We start from the raw sequence: 23,212 nt of genomic DNA, 5'->3' as shown, positions 1-23,212 counted from the left end.
CATAATGTAGCGGCAGTCCCGGCATGTAGGGGCAGTCCCGGCATGTAGCGGCAGTCCCGACATGTAGCGGCAGTCCTGACATGTAGCGGCAGTCCTGACATGTAGCGGCAGTCCCGACATGTAGCGGCAGTCCCGACATGTAGCGGCAGACCCATAATGTAGCTGCAGTCCTGACATGTAGCGGCAGTTCTGGCATATAGCGGCAGTCCCGGCATGTAACCTTCTGAACTGAGTAAAGGCCCTAATACATGGAGCGAAAATTGTCCGAATCAGGACGCTATCGCTCTGAGAGGACACTGGGGAACATGATCAGGTAGTATATATCACAGACAAGGCCTGAGGACACCGGGGGACCTTAATCAGGTAGTATATATCTTTATTGTTTACTATATACAGCAAGGATTGCACACACATCACTAATGATATACTGTATATATACACATAGGGGGGGAAATTTATCAAACATGGTGTAAAATGAAACTTGCTCAGTTGCCCCTAGCAACCAATCAGATTCCACCTTTCATTACTCACATTCTAAGTAGGTGGAATCTGATTGGTTGCTAGGGGCAACTGAGCCAATTCTTCTTTACACCAGTTTGATAAATCTCCTCCATAGCTTTTGCTGCATCATAAAAGAGCCATGTAGTAGGCTCTCTAAGCGAGCTCCATTCTACCAGATTGGCGCTCGCTTCTGCGGAATATCAGGCCGTGTAATACGGCCTTAAAAGTGGCCGTACACTTCCAATAACTGCTGGCTGAACAATCCTTCAGCTGACAATTATCTGTCCCATCCGGTCCCGTCCTCCCCATACACAGAAATTTGGCACATCTGAGTGTTCCTGTGTTCTCTATGAGAGGGGAAAGCCATAGCCATACAGATCTGATGCCGGCTTATCTCTCTGAGAACAAAGAGGTTGGGCGTTGATTTTCCATCAAGCTCGACCCCCTATGTCCACTGATATCATCTGTCAGAGGACTGTCCAGAGAGCCCCATACACCTTACGCTGATGGCCGAACCCACCAGGAGCAACAGGTACCACCAACAAAAGAGTAACATGTATGGGGACCTTAAATTGTTGCTAAAATATTTCAGCATTTGGGGCCCCACCTTTAACTTCGCCCAGGGCCACATCTAGTCTAAAACCGGCCCTGCGCCCATCAGAAAGTAACTAGGTTGGGTGTCACACCAAGAGCTGAGAGCTGTGATTTTCCACCCCAGCCACTAGGTGTCTCACTCTCCCCCGTGCACAGTCGCAGTGTAAAGGTTTAGCTCTGTCTGTCTTTAGCGAATTAAAGACAGACCTAGGACTCGAACTACCCTTCCTGGCAGTCTCCAAGCTAGTGGGGTAGAAGGTGGCCATTTATGCAAAGCCCATGTATATGCACAAGACGAAGAAATTGCAGCCCATCCATTCCTCCTATGTTACAGCCCTGTACTGTTACAGAGGGAACTACAGGTCCCAGCATGCAACTCCCTGTATAGTAATACACCCCTGCCCGCCCCCCTATATAGCAATACACCCCTGTCCGCCCCCCCCCGTAGTCATACACCCCTGCCCGCCCCCCGTAGCCATACACCCCTGTCCGCCTCCCAGTATACTCATACACCCCTGTCCGCCCCCCCTGTATACAAATACCCCCCGTCCGCCCCCCTGTAGTCATACACCCCTGTCCGCCCCCCCATATACTCATACACCCCTGTCCGCCCCCCCTGTATACAAATACCCCCCGTCGGCCCCTCCTGTGGTCATACACCCCTGTCCGCCACCCGTATAGTCATACACCCCTGTCTGCCCCCCCTGCAGTCATACACCCCTGTCCGCCCCCCCCCCCGTAGTCATACACCCCTGTCCGCTCCCCCCCTGTATACTAATACACCCCTGTCCACCCCCCCGTAGTCATACACCCCTGTCCGCCCCCCCGTAGTCATACACCCCTGTCTGCCCCCCGTATACTCATACACCCCTGTCCGCCCCCCATATACTAATACACCTCTGTCCGCCCCCCGTATAGTCATACACCCCTGTCCCCCCTGTATAGTCATACACCCCTATCCGCCCCCCTGTATAGTCATACAGCCCTGTCCCCCCTGTACAGTCATACACCCCTATCCCCCCCTATATAGTCATACACCCCTATCCTCCCCCCTGTATAGTCATACACCCCTGTCCGCTCCCCCCCTGTATACTAATACACCCCTGTCTGCCCCCCCGTAGTCATATACCCCTGTCCGCCCCCCAGTAGTCATACACCCCTGTCTGCCCCCCGTATACTCATACAACCCTGTTCGCCCCCCATATACTAATACACCTCTGTCCGCCCCCCGTATAGTCATACACCCCTGTCCTCCCCCCCGTATAGTCATACACCCCTGTCCCCCCCCTGTATAGTCATACACCCCTATCCGCCCCCCTGTATAGTCATACAGCCCTGTACCCCCAGTATAGTCATACACCCCTATCCCCCCCTGTATAGTCATACACCCCTATCTACCCCCCTGTATAGTCATACACCCCTGTCCGCCGCCCTGTATACTAATACACCCCTGTCCGCCCCCGTACAGTCATACACCCCTGTCTGCCCCCCTGTATAGTCATACACCCCTGTCCGCCCCCCTGTATAGTCATACACCCCTGTCCGCCCCCCTGTATAGTCATACACCCCTGTCTGCCCCCCGTATAGTCATACACCCCTATCCGCGCCCCCCCGTATAGTCATACACCTCTATCCACCCTCCCTGTATAGTCATACACCCCTAACCGCCCCCCTGTATAGTCATACAGCCCTGTCCCCCCCCTGTATAGTCATACACCCCTATCTGCCCCCCTGTATAGTCATACACCCTTGTCCGCCCTCCCTGTATAGTCATACACCCCTATCTGCCCTCCCTGTATAGTCATACACCCCTATCCACCCCCCGTATAGTCATACACCTCTATCTCTATGTACCTCCTGTATAGTAATATACCCCAATCCACCCCCCCCCATATAGTCATACACACCTCATATGACCCCTGTGTGTGCACATGTCCAGGTCTCTGCTTAGACCCCCTAATAATGACGAATAATAATGATTATAAGCTAACCACGAGTTGCTGCTCAGTTAGTTCTTTTACTTTTTTGAATCAAAATATCATCAGTTTTGCATGGTAAGTGGGTGTGGTTTGCAAAAAGGGGTGATAATTATTGTTCAATTATTGTTACTGCGGCTACATGTGAAAAACCGATGATAAACCGCGATATTGACTTAGGCCATTATAGCCCAACCTTAATCTGAACAATAATCGTCCCGTGTAATAGGGCCCTAACTAACTGGGTAGGATTACCTACACAGAAGATGTCTAACATGGTGGATACTGCTTACTGATGGTGGTGGTGGTGGGGGGAATGGGGAGTTAACTGACAGAGGGATTACCTGCCTACATGGGGGCTATTACAAACTGGGGGGCTTTCTACTAGGGAGAGGGGTGAATATCCTACATAGGGATACTACCTACTGGGGTAGAATCACCTAGAATGGGTTGTCTATGGGGGATAGCTACATGGGGGATTCTACCTACCTAGGGGTCTACCTGCTGAGAGAGGCCTAAGTACTATATGGATGCACAGAGGGGGCCTAACTACTGTATGGGGACTCACTGCTATATGGAAGTATATGGGGACCTTACTAGTATATAGGGGCACACAGGGTGCCTATACAATATAGTGGCACAGTGAGGCAAAACTACTATATGGGGGTACAATGAGGTCTAACTACTATATAGGGTACAGAGGGGACCTAACTAATATATAGATGCAAATACAGGATCTAGCTTCTATATTTATGCACAGAGGGGGCTTATTTACTATATGTGGGCACAGATGAAAGCCTTTCTACCTAGCTTAAAATGTTTGGCAGATTGTGCAGAGATAAATTGGGGCCAGGAGAAGTTTTAATGATGTCCAGGTCAGACAAAGAAGAAAAGTGAGTGACAGAGAAGATGGCTCCTGTGAGTCACTGGATTTACTTGCGCTGTAATCCATTATATTATGTGAAGAGTCTGTGTACCATTGGTATATACGTCTGTATGGGTCAGCATATGGGGGAAATACCGATGTTTGCATAGCGAATTTTATTTAGTAACGGTAATCGTATTGTGATATTAGTAACTATGTGTTGGTAATGGTAGTGATGAAGTGGTGATATTTATTTCTTATAAATTGGTAATATTGGATTTGGTCAGTTAGAGTATGATGATATGTATATTGATAATACAGAATGTTAACATTTCATTGATAGACCTTCAGGTCTGATGGTTGTACAGTACTTTTCTTAAAAGCTTGTGTACAATAAATTTTAACCACTAGGAGCCTCTATGCAACAATTAGTTTACCTTTTTGTGTTATTGACATTTATTAAAGTATTATCCTCTCAGAAGCTGCAACTCCCAGCATACCCTGAGAGCTTATGTTTAGGGCCTTCTGTATTGACTAAAAGCATGTTACTCTTGTAGATCATGGGCACAGTCCTGTATCCCTATGTATCAGACTGCCATTTACTTTATTCGTGTAAATTGTTTCTTAAATAATTATACTCACAAGTGAATTGTAGACACAGATACAGATGATTCCATGATTGAAATAGGTCAGCATGCCATTTTTCACTGGCTTCATTGGCAGGCCCCCAGGATCAGTTCCACAGGTGGGCTCTAGGTACCCCAGTCCAACATTGGTCTTAGCCCATACAATATGTCTTAGTGCAGTTCCCTTATATGTGCTCATGAATCAAATCACAAAGAGTAGCAATAACAGTTTGGTTAATTCTTTTTTTTATTCCTTTTGCAAAATTATTTGGAACACGAGGACATTGAAAAGATTCTGCATGGATTCTTACAGATTTTTATCTGCTTTACAGAACAGTCACAAATAAGTTAACCCATTTATATGTTTGTAGATATGTGTATATATGTATAAAAAACAACAGCAAAATAAATATCACATAAGAACACAATAAACTATGTCAAAGGTCAGTCATTCACGACTACAATTTTTTTTGTGTGTTTTTTCCCTCAACTTGATGACCACCAAAGTGCAGGTGCACAAATTAACGGCAGACACTTTGTTACAAAGGAAAGAACATTTTTAGGTGTTTTTCACCATCTCTTTATAAAAAGTTAGAACATGCTTCATTTATGTAGGTAGACACAAAAAATATCAGCTAGTTCAGTTGCAAGAGGTTGCAGGCCCCCCTGTTACTGAAGAGGACACACCAGAACAAAAAAATTATGATAGACAAAATTCACTAAAACCCCCCCGGCAATTATTCTCTGGGAGGGAAACAGAAATAATTCCCCGGGGGTATTATAACTCCAAAGACAAGTACAATGCATTCATGGGGTCATACGTTACAAAGGGCATTTTGTTATTTTAAACACCAGTTTTGTTTGGACTATGACTCAACGCTAAGGATTACCATACATAAAACCATTTCACATGAGGCTCTCTGAAGGTGGAGTAGAGGAAGAGCTCGCTTTTTGAGGAAAGAGAATCGGTAGATCTCACGCCTCTTGGGGTTGGACAGGGTTATTAGGGAATTGGGAATTTTTTTTTTATTAGTATCTTCATTATAGCTATCTTTGTGCTGATGCTGCTGGTGGCTGGGTCCAGGGTGAAGGGATGTTATGCTTCTGGTTCATATTCCTGGTAATCATCCTAAAAAACAAGAGAGAAAAGTTTTAGCATATATTTGTACCAGATATTTTGGCTACCAAATTTTATTATCTCAGAAAATTAGAATATTATATAAGACCAACTGTTAAAAAAAATAATAATAATATCAGAAATGTTGGCCAAATGAAAAGTATGGACACTAAATGTACTCAATACTTGGTTGGGGCACCTTGCGGAATGGCATGGAGACAATCAGCCTGTGGCACTGCAGAGATGTTATGGAAGCCCAGGTTGCTTTGATAGCAGCCTTTATCCCTCTGCACTGTTGAGTGTGGTGTCTCATCTTGCTCTTGACAGTACCTCATAGATTCTCTATGTGGTTAACGTCAGGCGAGTTTGCTGGCTTATCAAGCACAGTGGCTATTTACCCTTTCTGGACCGGGCTAATTTTCGTTTTTGCGTTTTCGTTTTTTCCTCCTTGTGCTAAAAAGGCCATAGCAGTTGCATTTTTACACCTACAGACCCACATGAGCCCTTATTTTTTGTGTCACTAATTGTACTTTGCAATGACATGCTGAATATTTGCATAAAATATGCTGCGAAACCCGAAAAAAATTATATGTGCGGTGAAATTGAAAAAAAAAACCTCAATACTTTTTCTTTGGGGGGGATTCGTTTTTACGCCGTGTGTCCTATGGAAAAACTGACATGTTATATATGTTCCTCAAGTCTGTACGATGTAATATGTATAACTTTAATTTAATGGCTTGAAAAAAATTCAAACCATTGTTAACAAATATATGTTTCTTAAGATCGCTCTATTTCCATGCTTATAGCGCTTTTATCCTTTGGTCTATGGGGCTGTTTGAGGTGTCATTGTTTGTGCCATGATGTGTTCTTTCGATCGATACCTTTATTGCGCATATGTGACTTTTTATCGCTTTTTATTACAATTTTTCAGGATTTGATGCGACCAAAAATGTGCAATGTGCAATGTGCACCATTTACCGTGTGAGATCAGGAATGTGATAAATTAATAGTTCGGGCGATTACGCACGCGGCGATAACAAACATGTTTATTTCTTTATTTTTATTTATAACATGGGAAAAGGAGGGTGATTCAAACTTTTATTAGGGGAGGGGGCTTTTTATTAATAACAACGCTTTTTTTTTTTTACCCATATACTAGAAGCCCCCCTGGGGGACTTCTAGTATATGCACACTGATCTCTCATAGAGATCTATGCTGTATAGTTATACTGCATAGATCGATGAGATCAGTGTTCTATTGCTTTTGGCTGCTTCACTCTTCCTCCAGACCCTGGGACCTTGATTTCCAAATAAAATGCAAGATTGCCTTTCATTGGAAAACAACACCTGTGACCACTGAGAAACAGTCCAGTTCTTTTTCTCCTTGGTCCAGGTAAGACACTTCTAGCATTGTCTATTGGTGGCTTGACACATGGAATGCAACATTTGTTGCCCATGTCCTGGAATACGTCTGTGTGTGGTGGCTCTTGAAGCACTGACTCCGGCAGCAGTTCACTACTTGTGAATTCCTGCCAAATTTTTGAATGGCCTTTTCTTAACAATTCTATGAAGACTGCGGTTATCCCAGTTGCTTGTGCACCTTTTAGTACCACACTTTTTTTTCTTGCACTCAACTTTTCATTAATGTGCTTTGATACAGCACTCTGAGAACAGCCAGCTTCTATAGCAATGACCTTTTGGGTATTGCCTTCCTTGTGGAATGTGTCAGTGACTGCCTTCTGGACATCTGTCCGCAGTCTTCCCCATTAATGTGTTGCCTACTGAACCAGACTAGGGGACTTTTTTTTAAACACTTCAGAAGCCTTTGCAGGTGTTTTGAATTAATTATTCTAATTTTCTGAGATAATTATTTTTTTGTTTTTCTTGTCTGTAAGCCATAATTAGCAACATTAACCCTCTCCCGCCACTGCACAGTAAATTAAAGTCGCTATCAGCTATGCCTGTGTCATCCGCGGCGGGTCCCGGCTATCAGTGATAGCCAAGGACCTGCCGGAACTCTCAGCACCGGAGCCGTGCTCCGGTGCTCAGAGTTAACCCCATAAATACTGCGGTCAGAAAGACCGCAGTATCTATAGAGCTCCAGAGAGACAATTCTCCCTCTACAGAGAGAGAATGGTCTCTCCGGTGTCCCTCTCCGGTGCAAACTGATAGCGGAGCCCCGATGGTAGCCATAGTGGGTTTCTAGCTATGGAGGCTGGTGAGGGACAGGAGGGAAGGCAGGATGCGCGCTGGGCGTGCGGCCGTGCCCTCTGCCGCGCACTCTGCCCCTTCCCCTCTCTCCCCTGCCGCTCTCAAAAGATTACGACAGCGACAGGGGTCAGTGGAGAGGGGGCAGACATATCATTATCATTATAATCCCATAAACTGATGTCAAATCACGACCTGAGCATTGAGGCATAAATGATCCCAGGTTGTGAAAGGGTTAACAGAAATAAACACTAGAAAAAATTCACTTTGTTTGTAATGACTCTATATAATGAAAGTGTTTCCCTTTTTAAATTGAAAAAAAAAAAAAAAAAAAGACACCGGGCGCCTTCTGGTGTAGTATTATAAGAATGGCACGGGGACACAGCGTGGGTAACACTCACTTGAGATGGTTGTGCTAGACAATAGGCACAACACTATAATGCGCCTTGTGGTGCATGCAAATAAAAAGAACAATCTTAAGCTAAGATCAACGGAACAAACCCCTCTCAAGGATCAGCGCAGTTGACAAGTAAATATCCAGATAAAAACTTATGCTTATGCTTGGGAAAGGCCCCCATCATAATGTAAGGGCCGAAACGTGTTGCTTTTAATAAACACTTGTTGATACATTACTTCGGCAAGGCTTGATACCTGCTACAGTGAGAACAAGCTCTCCGTTATCTGGATATTTACCTGTCACCTGTGCTGATCCTTGAGAGGGGTTTGGTCCGTTGATCTCGGCTTGCGATTGTTCTTTCACTTTTTAAATTGAATTACTGGAAAAAAACTTTTTGATGATGTTCTAATTAATTGAGATGCACTTGAAGGCTCTGTTGACACTACGTAAAAGTATGTTGCAATCGGCAAAAACGGCCCTACTTTGTACGCCTATTAATACTGCCTGTTTTTCTATGGGATCCCAGAGTGTATGAACATCGGCTCCAGAACACTGCGGCCGGAAAGATCATCTGGCTGGTACTGCAGTACCGGCCGGGATGATCTGTGCAGAGACAGGCCAATACATAGTGTGAACATAGCGTAATGTGGAAAATGTAATTAATAGCAAAATAAAATTATATTTAAAATTTTATTTAAAATCACAATAAACTGTACAAGCTCCTTCAGCTTTAAAACAATAACCGGAGAAGGATCAGAGTGGCACTCCGTGCAAGCTGGTGGTGCACGCGGAAAGGAGCGTAGTCCCAAAATAGTATATCAAATGGAAATCCCGGCACTCACCATATTCATCTCATAATTTTATTTGGTTCAAAACCGTAACAGTGTGAAACAGCAGAACGCGTTTCGGCTATTATGCCTTTGTCAACTGCCTAATACAGAGTGAGACTAACAGGTTTAAACCTGTTAGTCTCACTCTGTATTAGGCAGTTGACAAAGATATAATAGCCGAAACGCGTTCTGCTGTTTCACACTGTTACGGTTTTGAACCAAATAAAATTATGAGATGAATATGGTGAGTGCCGGGATTTCCATTTAAAACAATAACCAAGATATCTATTCTTTAATACACTAGTCAACAGTCCCCAATTAGATTCCTCTCTGCCTGTTCTCTCTTTCAATTAGTACGTCATGAACATTCACAGAAAAGCAGGGAAATAGCTGCAGTAGCAACCCCCTCCTTCCCCATCTACTTACTGTATAATGCTAGCTGTTTTTTTCAGTGCCTTTTTATTTATGTTGACCTAGGACCTACAGTTAGGAAAAGTTGAACCACAAGCTGCTGGAATGTTAGGAATATAACACTTTTCCTTAAAGGGGTTATTAGGAGAGGAGAAAAGGTCCTATATCATCTGCTCTCTGGCGTTCCACTTCCTTCTTCTGCCCATCTCTTCTGATAACTTCTGCAGATGAAAGGAGGTGGGTGCATGCTGCTCGCAATGATCAATAGCTGCACAATCTTACTGATGTTGCAGCGACATGTTTGACATAGCATGCGGCCATGGATTCGCCCATTCGCAATGCCCCTAATGCCCACAGCATGTTCCCGCTTCCCTTGTCTTGTCTGTGGAAGTTAGCAGCAGATACGGTGAGAGGGAGATAGTGCAGTGCTCTTTGGATAACCCCTTTAATAGAATAAATTATAAAGAACATGCTAATATTCACATAAACCACTGATGAAAAAAAAAACACAAACCCATATCCCACATGGGTTCTACCTTGCTCATATTTTTTATACCTAGTTGCAGCACCTTTAGCAATAATAATAAAAACCCAATTTTTTTTATGCCAGTCTTTCAAATATGACTCAAGGGGGTTTGCCCATGAACAACATTTATCACCTCTTTACAGGATCAATAATAGATGTATGATCACTAGGGGTGTAATGATTGCTGAGATCCCATCGATCACCAGAATGTGGGTTCATAAGTCCACTATGTGAATGGAGTGGTAAAGTGCATGCCTGACAAGCACTTCATTTACTATGAGACTGACAGAACAAAGCACTCTACAATGGTCAGACCCCCTCTGATACATTTATACATTGCTAGTGGATAAAAGCGATAAATGCTGTTAATGGACAAACCCCTCAGAATATTAAGCAATCCTTTTTTGCAGAACACTAATAAATCAGATATTGCTGGTTGTAAGACTTTTCACATTTAGGTTCATAACATCTTATCCCTAGTGATGAATCTGATGCAACAAACCAGTCTCCCTTCTAGTGCGCCAATCTGCCAGTACAATAGATCTGAAGTAATCAGGGATTTGCTAGAGGCCGCTAGAGGGCTCATAATGATAAAAAGCAGTGGTTGCAAATGACTTTTGCAGCATGTGAGTTTTCTTCAGTATCCACCAGAGGGAGAGATGGGTAATGAAATAACCCAGCGTGTCCTCCCTATTTATAGCTGAGCTTTGGCTGAACACGTCTTCTCTGAGACCTGTTTGTTTTCACAGATTGCAGCGCCCAGGTCCCTTGTTGCATGCTTGGATATTGGATAGGAATTTCAATGATCACTGATAAATGTACACTAGTAACAATGTATTTAGGACTGGCAAATACTTACATATCATCTACAGATATATTAGGATGTATCATGCTGCTTTATAGCCATGTCTGGAGCAATTTATTTGAAGCTAAACCAGGGTAAGCGATTTTGTAAACCCTGAATATTGATGGGCTGTGAATAACCACCGATGTTGGACTGGTTTCAAATATACTACAGCCGTATGTTTGTGTCTGTATAATGGCTGCAAGTCCCCTACTGTCTGCAGACCTGAACTGATTGCTTCATAGGGATCTGTCATAGGGATCTATGATGTATTCAGTTTAGGTCACTAGACCTGTGGTCAGCCTGAGACTTGCATCTATAATAAAGATGTATTACGCTCATCCGAAACCAGTCTAAAACCCTTTAATACAGGCTGAGTGCTCATTTAACTTGCCTTTATATGGCTAAATTAATTGCAGTTCGGGCAGCATAAACAATCACTGGATTGGCCCTTTAATCATTGTTTGCCACTAGAGATGAGCGAACCTGGAGCATGCTCGAGTCCATCCGAACCCGAACTTTCAGCATTTGATTAGCGGTGGCTGCTGAAGTTGGATAAAGCCCTAAGGCTATGTGGAAATCATGGATATAGTCATTGGCTGTATCCATGTTTTCCAGACAACCTTAGAGCTTTATGCAAGTTCAGCAGCCCCAGCTAATCAAATGCAAATTGTTCGGGTTCGGATGGACTCGAACCCGAACCCGGTTCACTCATCTCTATTTGCCACATATCTCCTGTTTACAAAGGGCTATGTGCAATAAAAATGGTTAAAGTGGCTACACAAATAATTTCATCAGCCAACAAATGAGAATGTTCTTGTTGGTCAGCTGATCACTGACCCTTTTAGGTTCGCTGTAGCTCAGCTCCCATTCAAGTGAATAGGTTCATTGAACTACTATAGTGCACAAATTTGTATTTTGTAATAAAACTATGCATAGGGGATAACTGTTGTAGCACTAGGTAATTCAATATGTCCCATATTTTATAATAGATAAAACCATAAAATAACCTATCTACAGCGATTAACAATACACCTATTGAAATCTACAGAAGCCATTTTGCTCAATTCTAAACGTCTTTTGTTGACCCTATAATGACAATTACGGATTTGGCTGTATTTTTGGCTAAACACTGAGAAAACGAAATATGCCACCAATGGTACATTGATCTATCTACAGTAAAGCCCGATTCAAACATACATAGAGCTGTCAGCAGCAGACCTGCAGCTACAGGCAGCATTATGGAGGTGCATCCATAGCTGTCCACATTAGCACAGATTTATTCATTGAGAATTGGTGATCCGTGCCACAACTTTGGGTTGCACAATTGTGTGCCCGTTTTTCTTTTTTTGTAGCATGAATCCCAGCCTCAACACGGATCTGTACCACCTACAGGGGTCCTTATTCTGTTTGCATTTCTGGGTCCGCAAATGTAGATAGAATAAACGGAAATGTGAAAGAGGCCTAAGTGAGGGTATATGCACATAGAGTAATTGGCGCAGAAAACTCCATGCGGAATCCTCTGCTTGTCACTGCTCCCCTCTCCACCGTCTCCATAGACTCCATTCTATGGTCGGCCGGATTCCGCTGTACGCCCAAAGCATATAATGGAGCATATATGACATGCGGAACTTCAAGTGGGAACCTGCGCAGGGGGCGGGGTGGTGGGGGTTAGGGTTGTGGATGTTGGGTGCAGGCATTGAGCGGCGGATTCCACACTGAGTTTTCCACAAGAATTACTCTGTGTGCATATACCCTACTTTTTCTGAATTTACTGGTAATTCCTTAATAAGAAGCCCTATATTCTTCCTGTAACTTTAATGAAACAAAGCATAGATTCATTTGCAATAAAAGGGTTAATTTTTAGGAGCAAGGCCATTAAAGTGCATTATAATTTGCAGCTAGTGGTGAAGCTGTATTATTAATTTTGCCTTTTCTGTTGGGTTTATTGGCAGACATAAGTTTCTGCACCTGGATGTAATTAATTATTAAACTCATTTAATCATACTTAAACAATTGCCGCAGCTCGGGTGAAATGTTCCGCTTATGATTAAATTACTGTAGCCTTCTTAATGCTACATAAACCAATTCTGTCTTAAGAACAGTATCCCAAAATTTCCTTTTTGATCTACGAATAATTAATGACATGCTTGTAAGTTGCCACAATGTGTCCAATGAATCAATTAATACATTAAAGGGGTTGTCTGAAATAATTTTACCCCCTGCTTGTGTTATAAAATAATAAAATACACTATACTCATCTGCTTTCTAGAGATGAGCGAACCTCAAGCATGCTCGAGTCGATTCGAACCCAAACTTTTGGCATTTGATTAGCGGTGGCTACTGAAGTTGGATAAAGCCCTAAGGGCCCTATTCCACCGGACGATTATTGTTCAGATTATCTTTAAATCGTTCGAATCTAAACGATAATCGTTTGGTTGAAATGCAGTTAACGATTAACGACCGAACGAGAAATCGTTGATCGCTTTATAAGACCTGGACCTATTTTTATCGTTGCTCGTTCGCAAAACGTTCGCAAATCTTTCGCATTGAATAAGACATCGTTCGGTCGTTCACAATAGATATGAACGCAATAGCGACTAAATAGCGAAGAAAAAACGATCGCAATTACGATCATAAGTAATGATTATCGTTCCATGGAAATGAGTGAATGTTTTCAGGTCTTTCGCAATAGCGGTCGTTTGAGATCGTTAATGATTATGCAAATGATAATCGTCGGGTGGAATACGGCCCTAAGGCTATGTGGAAAACATAGATATAGTCATTGGCTGTATCCATGTTTTCCAGACAACCTTAGAGCTTTATCCAAGTTCAGCAGCCCCCGCTAATCAAATGCTGAAAGTTCGGGTCCGGATGGACTCGAACCCGAACCCGGTTCGCTCATCTCTACTGCTTTTGCATTATGAGTCCTACAACGATGCTTTGATCTAGGACAGGTAAGGGGAACCTTCGGCCCTCCAGCAGTTGCAAAACTACAATTCCCATCATGCCTAGACAGCCAAAGGCTGGTTCCCCATACTTTATCTAGAGCAGTCATGGCTAACCTTGACACTCCAGCTGTTGCAAAAGTACAATTTCCATCATACCTGAACAACCAAAGATATGGCTTTGGCTGCCCAGGCATGATGGGAGTTGTAGTTTTGCAACAGCTGGAGTGTCAAGGTTAGCCATAACTGATCTAAGGCCTACCCTTGGTTTTCCAACCCAGATGGCACAGAGATGGATTAGCTCTATTCAGTAGGACTATTGTACATTTGAGAGAAGTGATCTAGCCGAAAGAACCCAAATGATCTGCATTTGAATCCTGTGAACCCAAACTTTCGGCAATTTTACTCATCTCTATTCTACATCTAAACTACCCGATACAATTTCTACTCAGATTCTACACCAGAAAGTAACATGTCCGTGACCAAAAATAATGGACACATCAGCAGTACCTGAAGTCTTTGTTGTAAGACTGATCCAGCTAGCAGATGTGAACAGAGCATAAGACAACCATTGCTTGTATCCAGAGTGACAGCAGTACTCCATGCACACAAGACCTGTAGTCGTGTAGTTGGTGATGTAGGGCAAAGCTATTTTTGAAGTTTTACATAATTAGTGTATTACAACCTCTTCAATTTAAGAATGACGATAACATTCCCACCAGCAATTCTTCCAGCAGAGATAATTGTACCTTGTAATTGTGTCGGCTTTTTTAAAGCTTACTATACAAGTGACTTTGTAACCTGGCTACGCTGCTCTAGATTTGGATCACTACTGATTTGAGTCTGAGGTAATGTGCCTTGGAGAGACTGCCAAGCTGGCATAGGGAGTCTTATAGATTATACCTCCAATAGGTAGCACTAGAGAGCAAGCTCTTTTCCTACTACTTAGTTCAAGTGACCCACTTTACCTTTCAGTTCTAACAGAAAGAAAATCACATGATATTGCTAAGAAGTACCCTCAGCACCTGTAAAAGTTTACCTTAGGGATCTCACTACTGAGAGGGATCTTGGCATGTGCCCAACTCTCTCCATGCACTTTTATGAAAGTTATAGAAACAGCTAGTGTGAGAGAGCCACAGACATGCACAGCTTCCTCTACTCATTTATCCATGACCTAGATGCTGCACCTTGTGGGTTTAGGGGGGCACCATTCTAGAGATAGGTGCAGGTTTCAAAAGCCACATTAATGTCTACAGTGGGAAATATACATTAATGTGACTGAACTGCAATACCAGATATACCCTGTGAACAAGAGTGGCGCTGTTTCTGGAAAAATAATTGTATACTTATTGAGCACTTTTTTGCCTATGATCTTGATATGAAACCCATGGTTTTAACTGAAAGGGGTACTCCAGCGCCGAAGTACCCCTTTAAATATCCTATAACATATGATTTCCTACCTGGGGGGCTTCCTCATAGCTCTCCCCTTCTGGCTCCAGCAGTGGTTCAGCAGCAGGTTCTTCCAAAGCTTCCTGAGCTTCCTCTTCAGGCTAAAAATACAGAGGATAATGACAATGATGAATAACATTTTTCTAGAAATTTTGATTATGGACAAAGCAATTGCAATTATCTTAATAATTGCAATTATTATTATATTGGGAGAAGTCTCTAAAGTTCAAAGTATACGAGTATAGGGCAGCTTTTTTTATTAGCTGCTCAGGCACTTGCATTAGAGAAATGCATTTGCTGGATCTACTGTTATCCAGCAGAGGGAGTATTACTTAGGTACATTGTTTGCTGTGCAGCCTTTGCCCATGCTATTCTGTTATCCTCAGGGATCACAAGACTATGGGCGTGTGCACACAGGCAAAAACCTTGCATGTGTGCAGCACTGTGGCATAGATTTCTCTGAGCTGCAGTCAGGGTGGCCGGGACCTATCCTAAAGCTCCCACTAATTTCAATAGGAGCTTTAAAGCTGAAACGAATGAGAAAAAAAGACTGTAACCTGTACAGTTTCTGCATTGAAGGTGTAAAGCAGATTTCCCCAAAACAACTTACGTTAGTACTAAAGAAGAAACCTCAAGCAAGCCCTAGAGAGTCCTTGAAAAAATGGATACAGCCTATGACATCCAACTTCTTTTGCCACTGGTAATCAAATGCCACATGCTTCAGTTTGGCCCGACTGTACCCATGCTTTCCTGTTAGTCCTAGGGCTGCATCCAACTTGTCCAGATGCCAAGAGAAAAACTCTATTTGGATGTATATTGCTGAACCTGAACTTTCTGCTTTGCTCAAAACTAATTGTGGCCTAAAAAATAACCCCCCACACAACTCCATAGGTGGGAAAAAAAACAAGGCCCTTGTAAGGTTTTTTTTTTTATATATAATAAATTAAGCTACCCACGTTTGGTACTGTTTAGAGATGAGCGAACCTCGAGCATGCTTGAGTCCATCCGAACCCGATCGTTCGGCATTTGATTAGCGGTGGCTGCTGAAGTTGGATAAAGCTCTAAGGCTATGTGGTAAACATGGATATAGTCATTGGCTGTATCCATGTTTTCCAGACAACCTTAGAGCTTTATCCAAGTTCAGCAGCCCCCGCTAATCAAATACCGAACGTTCGGGTTCGGATAGACTCGAGCACGCTCGAGGTATAAAATAAAAAGAGTACAATTTGTCCTACAAAAAAATAAACCCTCATACAACAATAATAATTACGTTATGGCTCAGGAAAGGGTTACTAGTTCTATATGTTATGCTAAAGGTCATTGCTTCTCATTTCTATGCATACTGAAGATGCAATAAACAATATCACCATTCGGTGGATAGACAGTGGTGGATGCATTTATGGATCTATTGTGCAGGTGGACACTGTACTTGTGTAATAGGAACTTAAGTGATAGATTCTCAGATTTTTAGATTAGGGATGACCTCTTTACAGTGAAAGCTGAGAAGTGTACCTGTATCTCTCACTGGGACACAAGTTAGAGGGCAGTACACGGGAATAGATGAAAGCATTGGTCAAGAACATTTACTGCCAAGTAACCACAATGTGATCTAAGATCCTGCCCCTGTTGCCATTGCATCGAACCAGCTCCATTTATATCTCACTTGTCACTGCACTGCAGTCCTTGCTCCTTGGTGCTTAAAGTGTGAATGCATTAATCTTGTTTGATAAATCTGCAAATGCTGGAAGCAAGACACAAGCATTTCAATTAAGAATCATGTTATTATGTGCTACAAATCAATTATCAGCTCTTCTCCCGTCTTTGTGCCTTCATAGACAACACATACAGCTACTATGCTTAGATCAAATGTGTCAGGTTGCATTATAGCTAGTCAATAATTTACATGTAGCACTTTTATTTGCTAACAATTGAAAGTTGCTCCAGCATGATTTACAATACAGGTGGGGAGCCCAAACTAGCAGCAGGATTTACCAACAATGTAATGGGACTATTCCTGTTGTCATAATAAATATAGCAAAGGGTGGGAAAAACCTTTTCTTTAAAATCAACTAGTTTCAAAGAGTTATATAGATTTGTAATTTACTTCTATTTGAAAATCTCAAGTCTTCCCATACTTTTCAGCTGCCTACAGGAAATGTTGTTTTCTTTTCAGTCTGACACAGTGCTCTTGTGGTGTCCCATTATTAAGTGCCTTATGCACCTGTTGCAAAGTTCTCAATCCAGGTTAAGTGGTGATGAAGTAGTCTGCAGTTTCGCCACTAGGGGTAGGTGTTAATTGTGAGTCTGGTTGTTCTATGCACAGCTGAAGTTAGTAATGGGTTAATGTTACTGTTGTACCATGTGTTTTGTGCCAACCTATAGGAGGTGCTCTTTGTCTCATCCTATCCCTGCTCTCCACACACACTCACCCCCTGTAAGAGGAGTTAGTTAGCTCCGCGTGGGGGGACAGGAGTACAGGAGTCTAGTCTAGACACGAGTGTGTGCAGCTAGAGACAACCAGCTCTTTAACCACTACTGCTACGTTCAGTATGCAGTGCTTAGCATTTTAAAGGGAGAAGAGTCCAGGTACCCATGGTGAGAACAGGTCTAAAAAGCGCAGAGCAGTATCCTGAACACAAGAGTAACAAGCCTAGATAGGACAAAACTACCATAAAGAAGGTCTACATATCCATTCTCGCAGTTCAGGTAACTGGGACACCCCTGGACACTTACTGTAGCTAAGCCCAGATAACCATGGCTGGGGCTTGTAATACCCTGACCGGAAGGGTCACTCGACACTGTTGGTCACAAGGTGGTCAGAAACAGTCTAAACACAACTACAAGTTTAACTACATTGATCTCTCATTGAGATCTATGCAGTACATATATACTGCATAGATCAGTGAGATCAGCAATCTATTGCTCTGGCCTGCTGCAGCCAGGAATAAAAGATTGCCGCAGACCCCCACTCCAGACCAGATGGAGAGACTGCTTCTCCGCGATCACACTAGACCACCAGGTACAGGGAAAGAAGCCATTTAAATGCAGCTGTCAGCTTTGACAGCTGCATTTAAGTGGCTAATTAGCAGGCGTGGCGATAGGTCTGTGCCCGCCCGCTAATTAGTGGGGTCCACATGTAGGCCCCCTCTGAACTCCCCTTGCGATGCCAGGGCATACATGTACTCCCTGTGTCATTAAGGGGTTAATGTCTGTTCTCAAATATCAAGTATTGGACATATGCACAATTCTTATGACTCTTATTGCTAACTAGAGATTACATTCTTGTAAATGATACATAAGTGGGTTTTTGCCTTGTTAAATTGATTCAGGGCCTGCAATGATCTTCACTTTTTACTTTTACCACTTTTGTATATATGTGACTTCTTGATCAATTTTTATTTCATTTTTTTTCTAGGACGTAATGTAACCAGAAGTAAGCAATGTTAGGCAATGTTCACACAACGTATGTTTTCGTAAAAGTACGGCTGTTACAAAAACAGCCATACTTTGTACGAAAACGTTGCCTTGCCTTCTATGGGACCCCGGCCAGAGCGTATACACATCGTATACGCTCTGGCCAGGATCCCTTGCGCCGCAAAGAACTGACACGTCAGAAAACAATGTCAGTGCACAGTCAGAACCGAAAAGATCATCCAGCCGGTACCGCAGTACCGTCCGGGATGATCTTTTCAGAGACCAGCCGCTTTGTGACCCGGCTGGGTCACAGAATGGCCAGGCTCTTACGCCATGGGAACATGGCCTTAGACTGTAGCACTGTTTTGCTCTTACACCTGGATTGATGTGGAATCAGGAATGTAATCATTTAAATTGACCCGTCAGGTCAGCGCTTGTTTCCTCCTCGTTCCCTGCACACTGCCTGTGCTATTGCCTGTGGCCCATTGAAGAGAGCAGTGGTCTGATGCCACCTCTCCTATTACACAGAATGTCACTATTGTTATCGATTTAATTTAAGATGTTGAAGAACAATGATCAGCTGACTTTGCGCATAAAATGACCAATTAAACCAAACGGTTATCGACCGGAATGGCCAGTAATTGGCCAAGTACAGCCAATAATTGTTTGTGTAATAGGGCCCTTAGAGTGTTGTCGGTGGTTAGAGAGCTGCCAGTGATTTCAGTAGTGGTAGCCAATATGATAGATATCAAAGAAAGTAAGATGAGGTCACTCAGTGTCTTTTAGTATATAAAGATTCCTTTGATATGGAGGTTTTAAAGACATTGGGTTCAAGCAATATAGGTTTAGTCCAGAGCCATGTGTTGGTAGATTCAGAAGCCAGTTTGCGAAATTCCGGATGTATTTTATAGAAATAGTAAGGTGAGGAGGAGGGGGTGGGGTTGGATAGAGGAAGCAGATCATCTCTAGTAAATATCATATCTATTGTAAGGTCTGTGGTCGCAATTCCTGTAGTATCATAATGAAGTTTAGTGCAGGGGAACTAGTAATGTGGGTACATGGATCTACAGGTATCTGTGGCCATGGTCATTTAGATAAAGAAGGTCTTCCCCATCACTTTCAGTGAGATTATGGATGGCTATTTGAGCATAGCTTTGTAGTTGTAAAAAGTGAAAGAGATGAGGGTAAATAAAGTTGTATATTAGACAGGCCTCAGTAAAGGAGCTGAGTTAAGAGGGTGTAAGCGGTACTTTGTTGGAAGGAAAGATTATAAAGAAATGGAAGGCAGAGAGACGTATAAGGAAAAAGACGTAAGCGATTGTGGATTTAATGGTGGTGGGACAACCCCTTTAATATTGCCGTATAGATCTGGCAACCGAGCAATAAATGTAATCAAATATTTTGACATTTAAAATGTGTTTCAAATAATAATGTGATGTTAGCATTTAAGATATTCTCACATATGCCAAATACTGCATTTTGATGAAGTCAAGAAAAGAAATGCAATTGCATTTGCATAGACCACTCTGGTTAGCAGAATCTGTTTGCACCTTTATAAGGCTGGGTTCACACTACGTGTATTTCAGGCAGTATTTGGTCCTCATGTCAGGTCCTCATAGCAACCAAAACCAGGAGTGGATTGAAAACACAGAAAGGATCTGTTGACACAATGTTGAAACTGAGTGGATGGCCGCCATATAACGGTAAATAACGGCCATTATTTTAATATAACAGCCGTTGTTTTAAAATAACAGCAAATATTTGCCATTAAATGGCGGCCATGCACTCAATTACAACATTGTGTGAACAGATCCTTTCTGTGTTTTCAATCCACTCCTGGTTTTGGTTGCTATACAGCCTCAAATATACAGCCTCAAATATACGTAGTGTGAACCCAGTTAACCCCTATGCAGGGATCTGTATGTCAAAAATAAATTTAATACACAAAACAGAGCATGAGGGGTCAACCCATGAACAGACAATACAGGGTTAACAGTCCAAGGCCAATACCATTAAGACAAGTGAGGGTTAATCCAGGAGAACAGGTCAGACAGTAGCTGGTACAAACACTGACACAGTAATCCACAAACACACCAGGTAGTATACAAGATACAATATTTTACAAAGAGGTAAAGGCAGAGCAGAAACAAATGGAGAGCCACTGATCGGATACATCATCCCAGTCCATGATTACTTATCTGACTGAACGGCCTAATTGGCCGGTGAGTCAATTGTTTTTTTGTTGAAGTATGGTGATTGGACACACTGTAGATGTACTACCAAACCCCTCTACTGGCACCAGCGATGGGACTAGCACATTGGCAACTGGAGGTGGCTACAGGAACATGAATACATCAGTAAAAGTGAGTATGGTACACCATTGTGCACTAACATAAGTAAAACCTGCATACTACTTTTTTTCTTACACTGTATATTAGTTAAGAGAACTGCAATGTGTTGACTTTCTATAAAGAGACAAAAAACATTGCTATTTGTATTAAAAAAATACAACTGTCGCTACCTTCCAGCTATGTCCTCTGTTAGATGACTGTCAATCTGCTTCGTAAGTTTGAACAAATCCTTGAATTTTGTGCTGATGACAACAAATTGTTTTCAGCATGAATCTTTGTCTGACCTACTTTTTATTTCTGATGCTGGTTACTGTTCTGATGGTGTTACACTCCATGGCTCTTCTTGGTCTCTTGGGTCTCTGACTCCTGGCATGTTCTCTTTCTGTAGAATCCCTTTTCTCAAGTTCACTTCTTAAACTGTGTAGAAAAGCTGTTTACATGCCTTGCTCACCTCCTTCCTTTGTGGTATATGTCCTCTCCTGGGTCGCTTATGCTGTCTATAAATGTCTGTACACGTGTACAGTACCACCAAAAGCCAGCACCATCCTCCAATCTCTTGCTGCCTTTGGTTTTCAAAGCGACCCACCCCTATTGCCCTATTGGTTTCTGTAATGTGCAAAAGTGTTTGTCTCATTTGTATCTCTTGGCATCGACCTGGTTTGTTTTGTGACCCTGTCTATACTTCTGCTGTCTGCCCAGACCTTTTTCTTGTTTACTATTATATAAAAAAAAAATCTGTCTAGACCTTTGTATAGCCATCATTGCTTTGTACAGTTTTTTTTGTTGTCACCTGTCCATCTCTGTGTCAGCTTTCATTGAAGTTTGTACATCTTGGCCGGGGTTAAGTATGGAGAATACACAATCCCTTAGCCTCCTCTCTCTGGTTTGGCCCTATGTCAACTCTGTTAATAATTCAGGGGCTACATACTGTCCCTTTTGACAACCATCATGTACTTTGAGTATACTACTGTCCTTTGTATCTACCTAGTAGCTACTACTTAGTAGGGCAATGAAGCTATTATCACTTTTGGGGTACAGTGAGCAATAAATGGAACCCGGCCCACTGTCCCTGCCTATTTATACGATCTGTCCTAGGCGGCAGTACCCAACTGGGTGGAGGTCCTAAGGTAAATAAGTGCAGGGCCCGTCAGGGTTAGAATAGTAAGAAGTCAAGGTCAAAAGCTCAATAAGCCAATATGCAATTTAACAAACAAGTCATGGGTCAAACCAGAGAGTAATGTTAGCAGCCAAATCAAGGTCAAAGACAAAAACCTATAAATGAGCATACAGAGTAGTGGTACAAAATCAGGATCTGGAGGTGTAGTCAGAAGAGCAGGCAAAATAGGGAAGAAACTCATGATAAAAAGTAGGGAAATGCTGGTGATGCAGGTAATACCAAACAATCACAGGAAGCTAAGAGCTATTAGCTGCCCCATTAAATCGTCTGCCAGATGTCTATCCGAAACAGCAGGCTGTCTGTGATTGGCCCAACGCTCCAGAGTTTCTGATAGGCTGCTGTGTGGGAGGCAAAGCAGACAAAGCGGGAACATAGGCAGGTAATTCCCTGACAGAAGCCATTTTAATTAGCAAACCCACAGGTTTATAGCTGGCCATAAACATAGACAATTCACATAGATAAATGCCATTGACATAGATGAATGTCAATGAGACTGCCTGACAATATAATGGCCCAACTCACAGATCATTCTGAGAGATGAAAGCTGAGCTGTGATAGGCGGCCACCAAAACATATGCCTGATTTTTGTCTCAGATAGATTAATAAATCTGGGCCTAGTGTTTGGTGGAAATAACAATTGTCAGAGGTGTACAAAAGCAAATCATTTGTGTTACTTTTTTTTTTTTTTTTTACTGATTAGAGTAAGATGCCAAAACATTACATTTTTAAAATTCTAATCTGTTTATATTTTCTGACTGTAATTCTTCACTTTTTGTACATAAGGGCCAGGCCCGCTTCTGCCATGAGGCGGAATGAGTATTCCGCCTCAGGCGGCAGATTCTGCGCTCCTGCAGGGGGCGGCAGACAGCAGCCCTGCAGCCGCTTGCCTGTCCTGTCATCAGCGCTCACCACTGTACCCCGCCGGGCTCCCGCGCTGTCAGCCAGCATCTCCCTTTGCCCTTCAGCCTGTGGTGAGTGT

The 23,212-nt window shown here is 42.8% G+C and overlaps 1 protein-coding gene across 2 annotated transcripts in view; it reads right to left on the bottom strand.

The window, feature by feature from the left end:
- Positions 1–4,838: 4,838 nt before the first annotated feature.
- The window catches only part of SNCB (synuclein beta), a 107,756-nt gene continuing 89,382 nt past the window's right edge, over positions 4,839–23,212 (bottom strand). For both annotated transcript variants that reach the window (XM_069955224.1, XM_069955216.1), the window contains 2 exons: positions 15,303–15,392; positions 4,839–5,691 (listed from right to left, as the gene is read on the bottom strand). In XM_069955224.1, coding sequence (XP_069811325.1) covers positions 5,659–5,691; positions 15,303–15,392 — 123 coding nt within the window. In that variant the 3' untranslated portion in view covers positions 4,839–5,658. The remainder of the gene's footprint in view (positions 5,692–15,302; positions 15,393–23,212) is intronic.

Source organism: Dendropsophus ebraccatus, chromosome 1 (assembly GCF_027789765.1).
Source record: "Dendropsophus ebraccatus isolate aDenEbr1 chromosome 1, aDenEbr1.pat, whole genome shotgun sequence".
NCBI lineage: Eukaryota > Metazoa > Chordata > Amphibia > Anura > Hylidae > Dendropsophus > Dendropsophus ebraccatus.
Note: the sequence above shows the minus strand (reverse complement) of the source record. Positions and strands in the feature narration are given on the sequence as shown.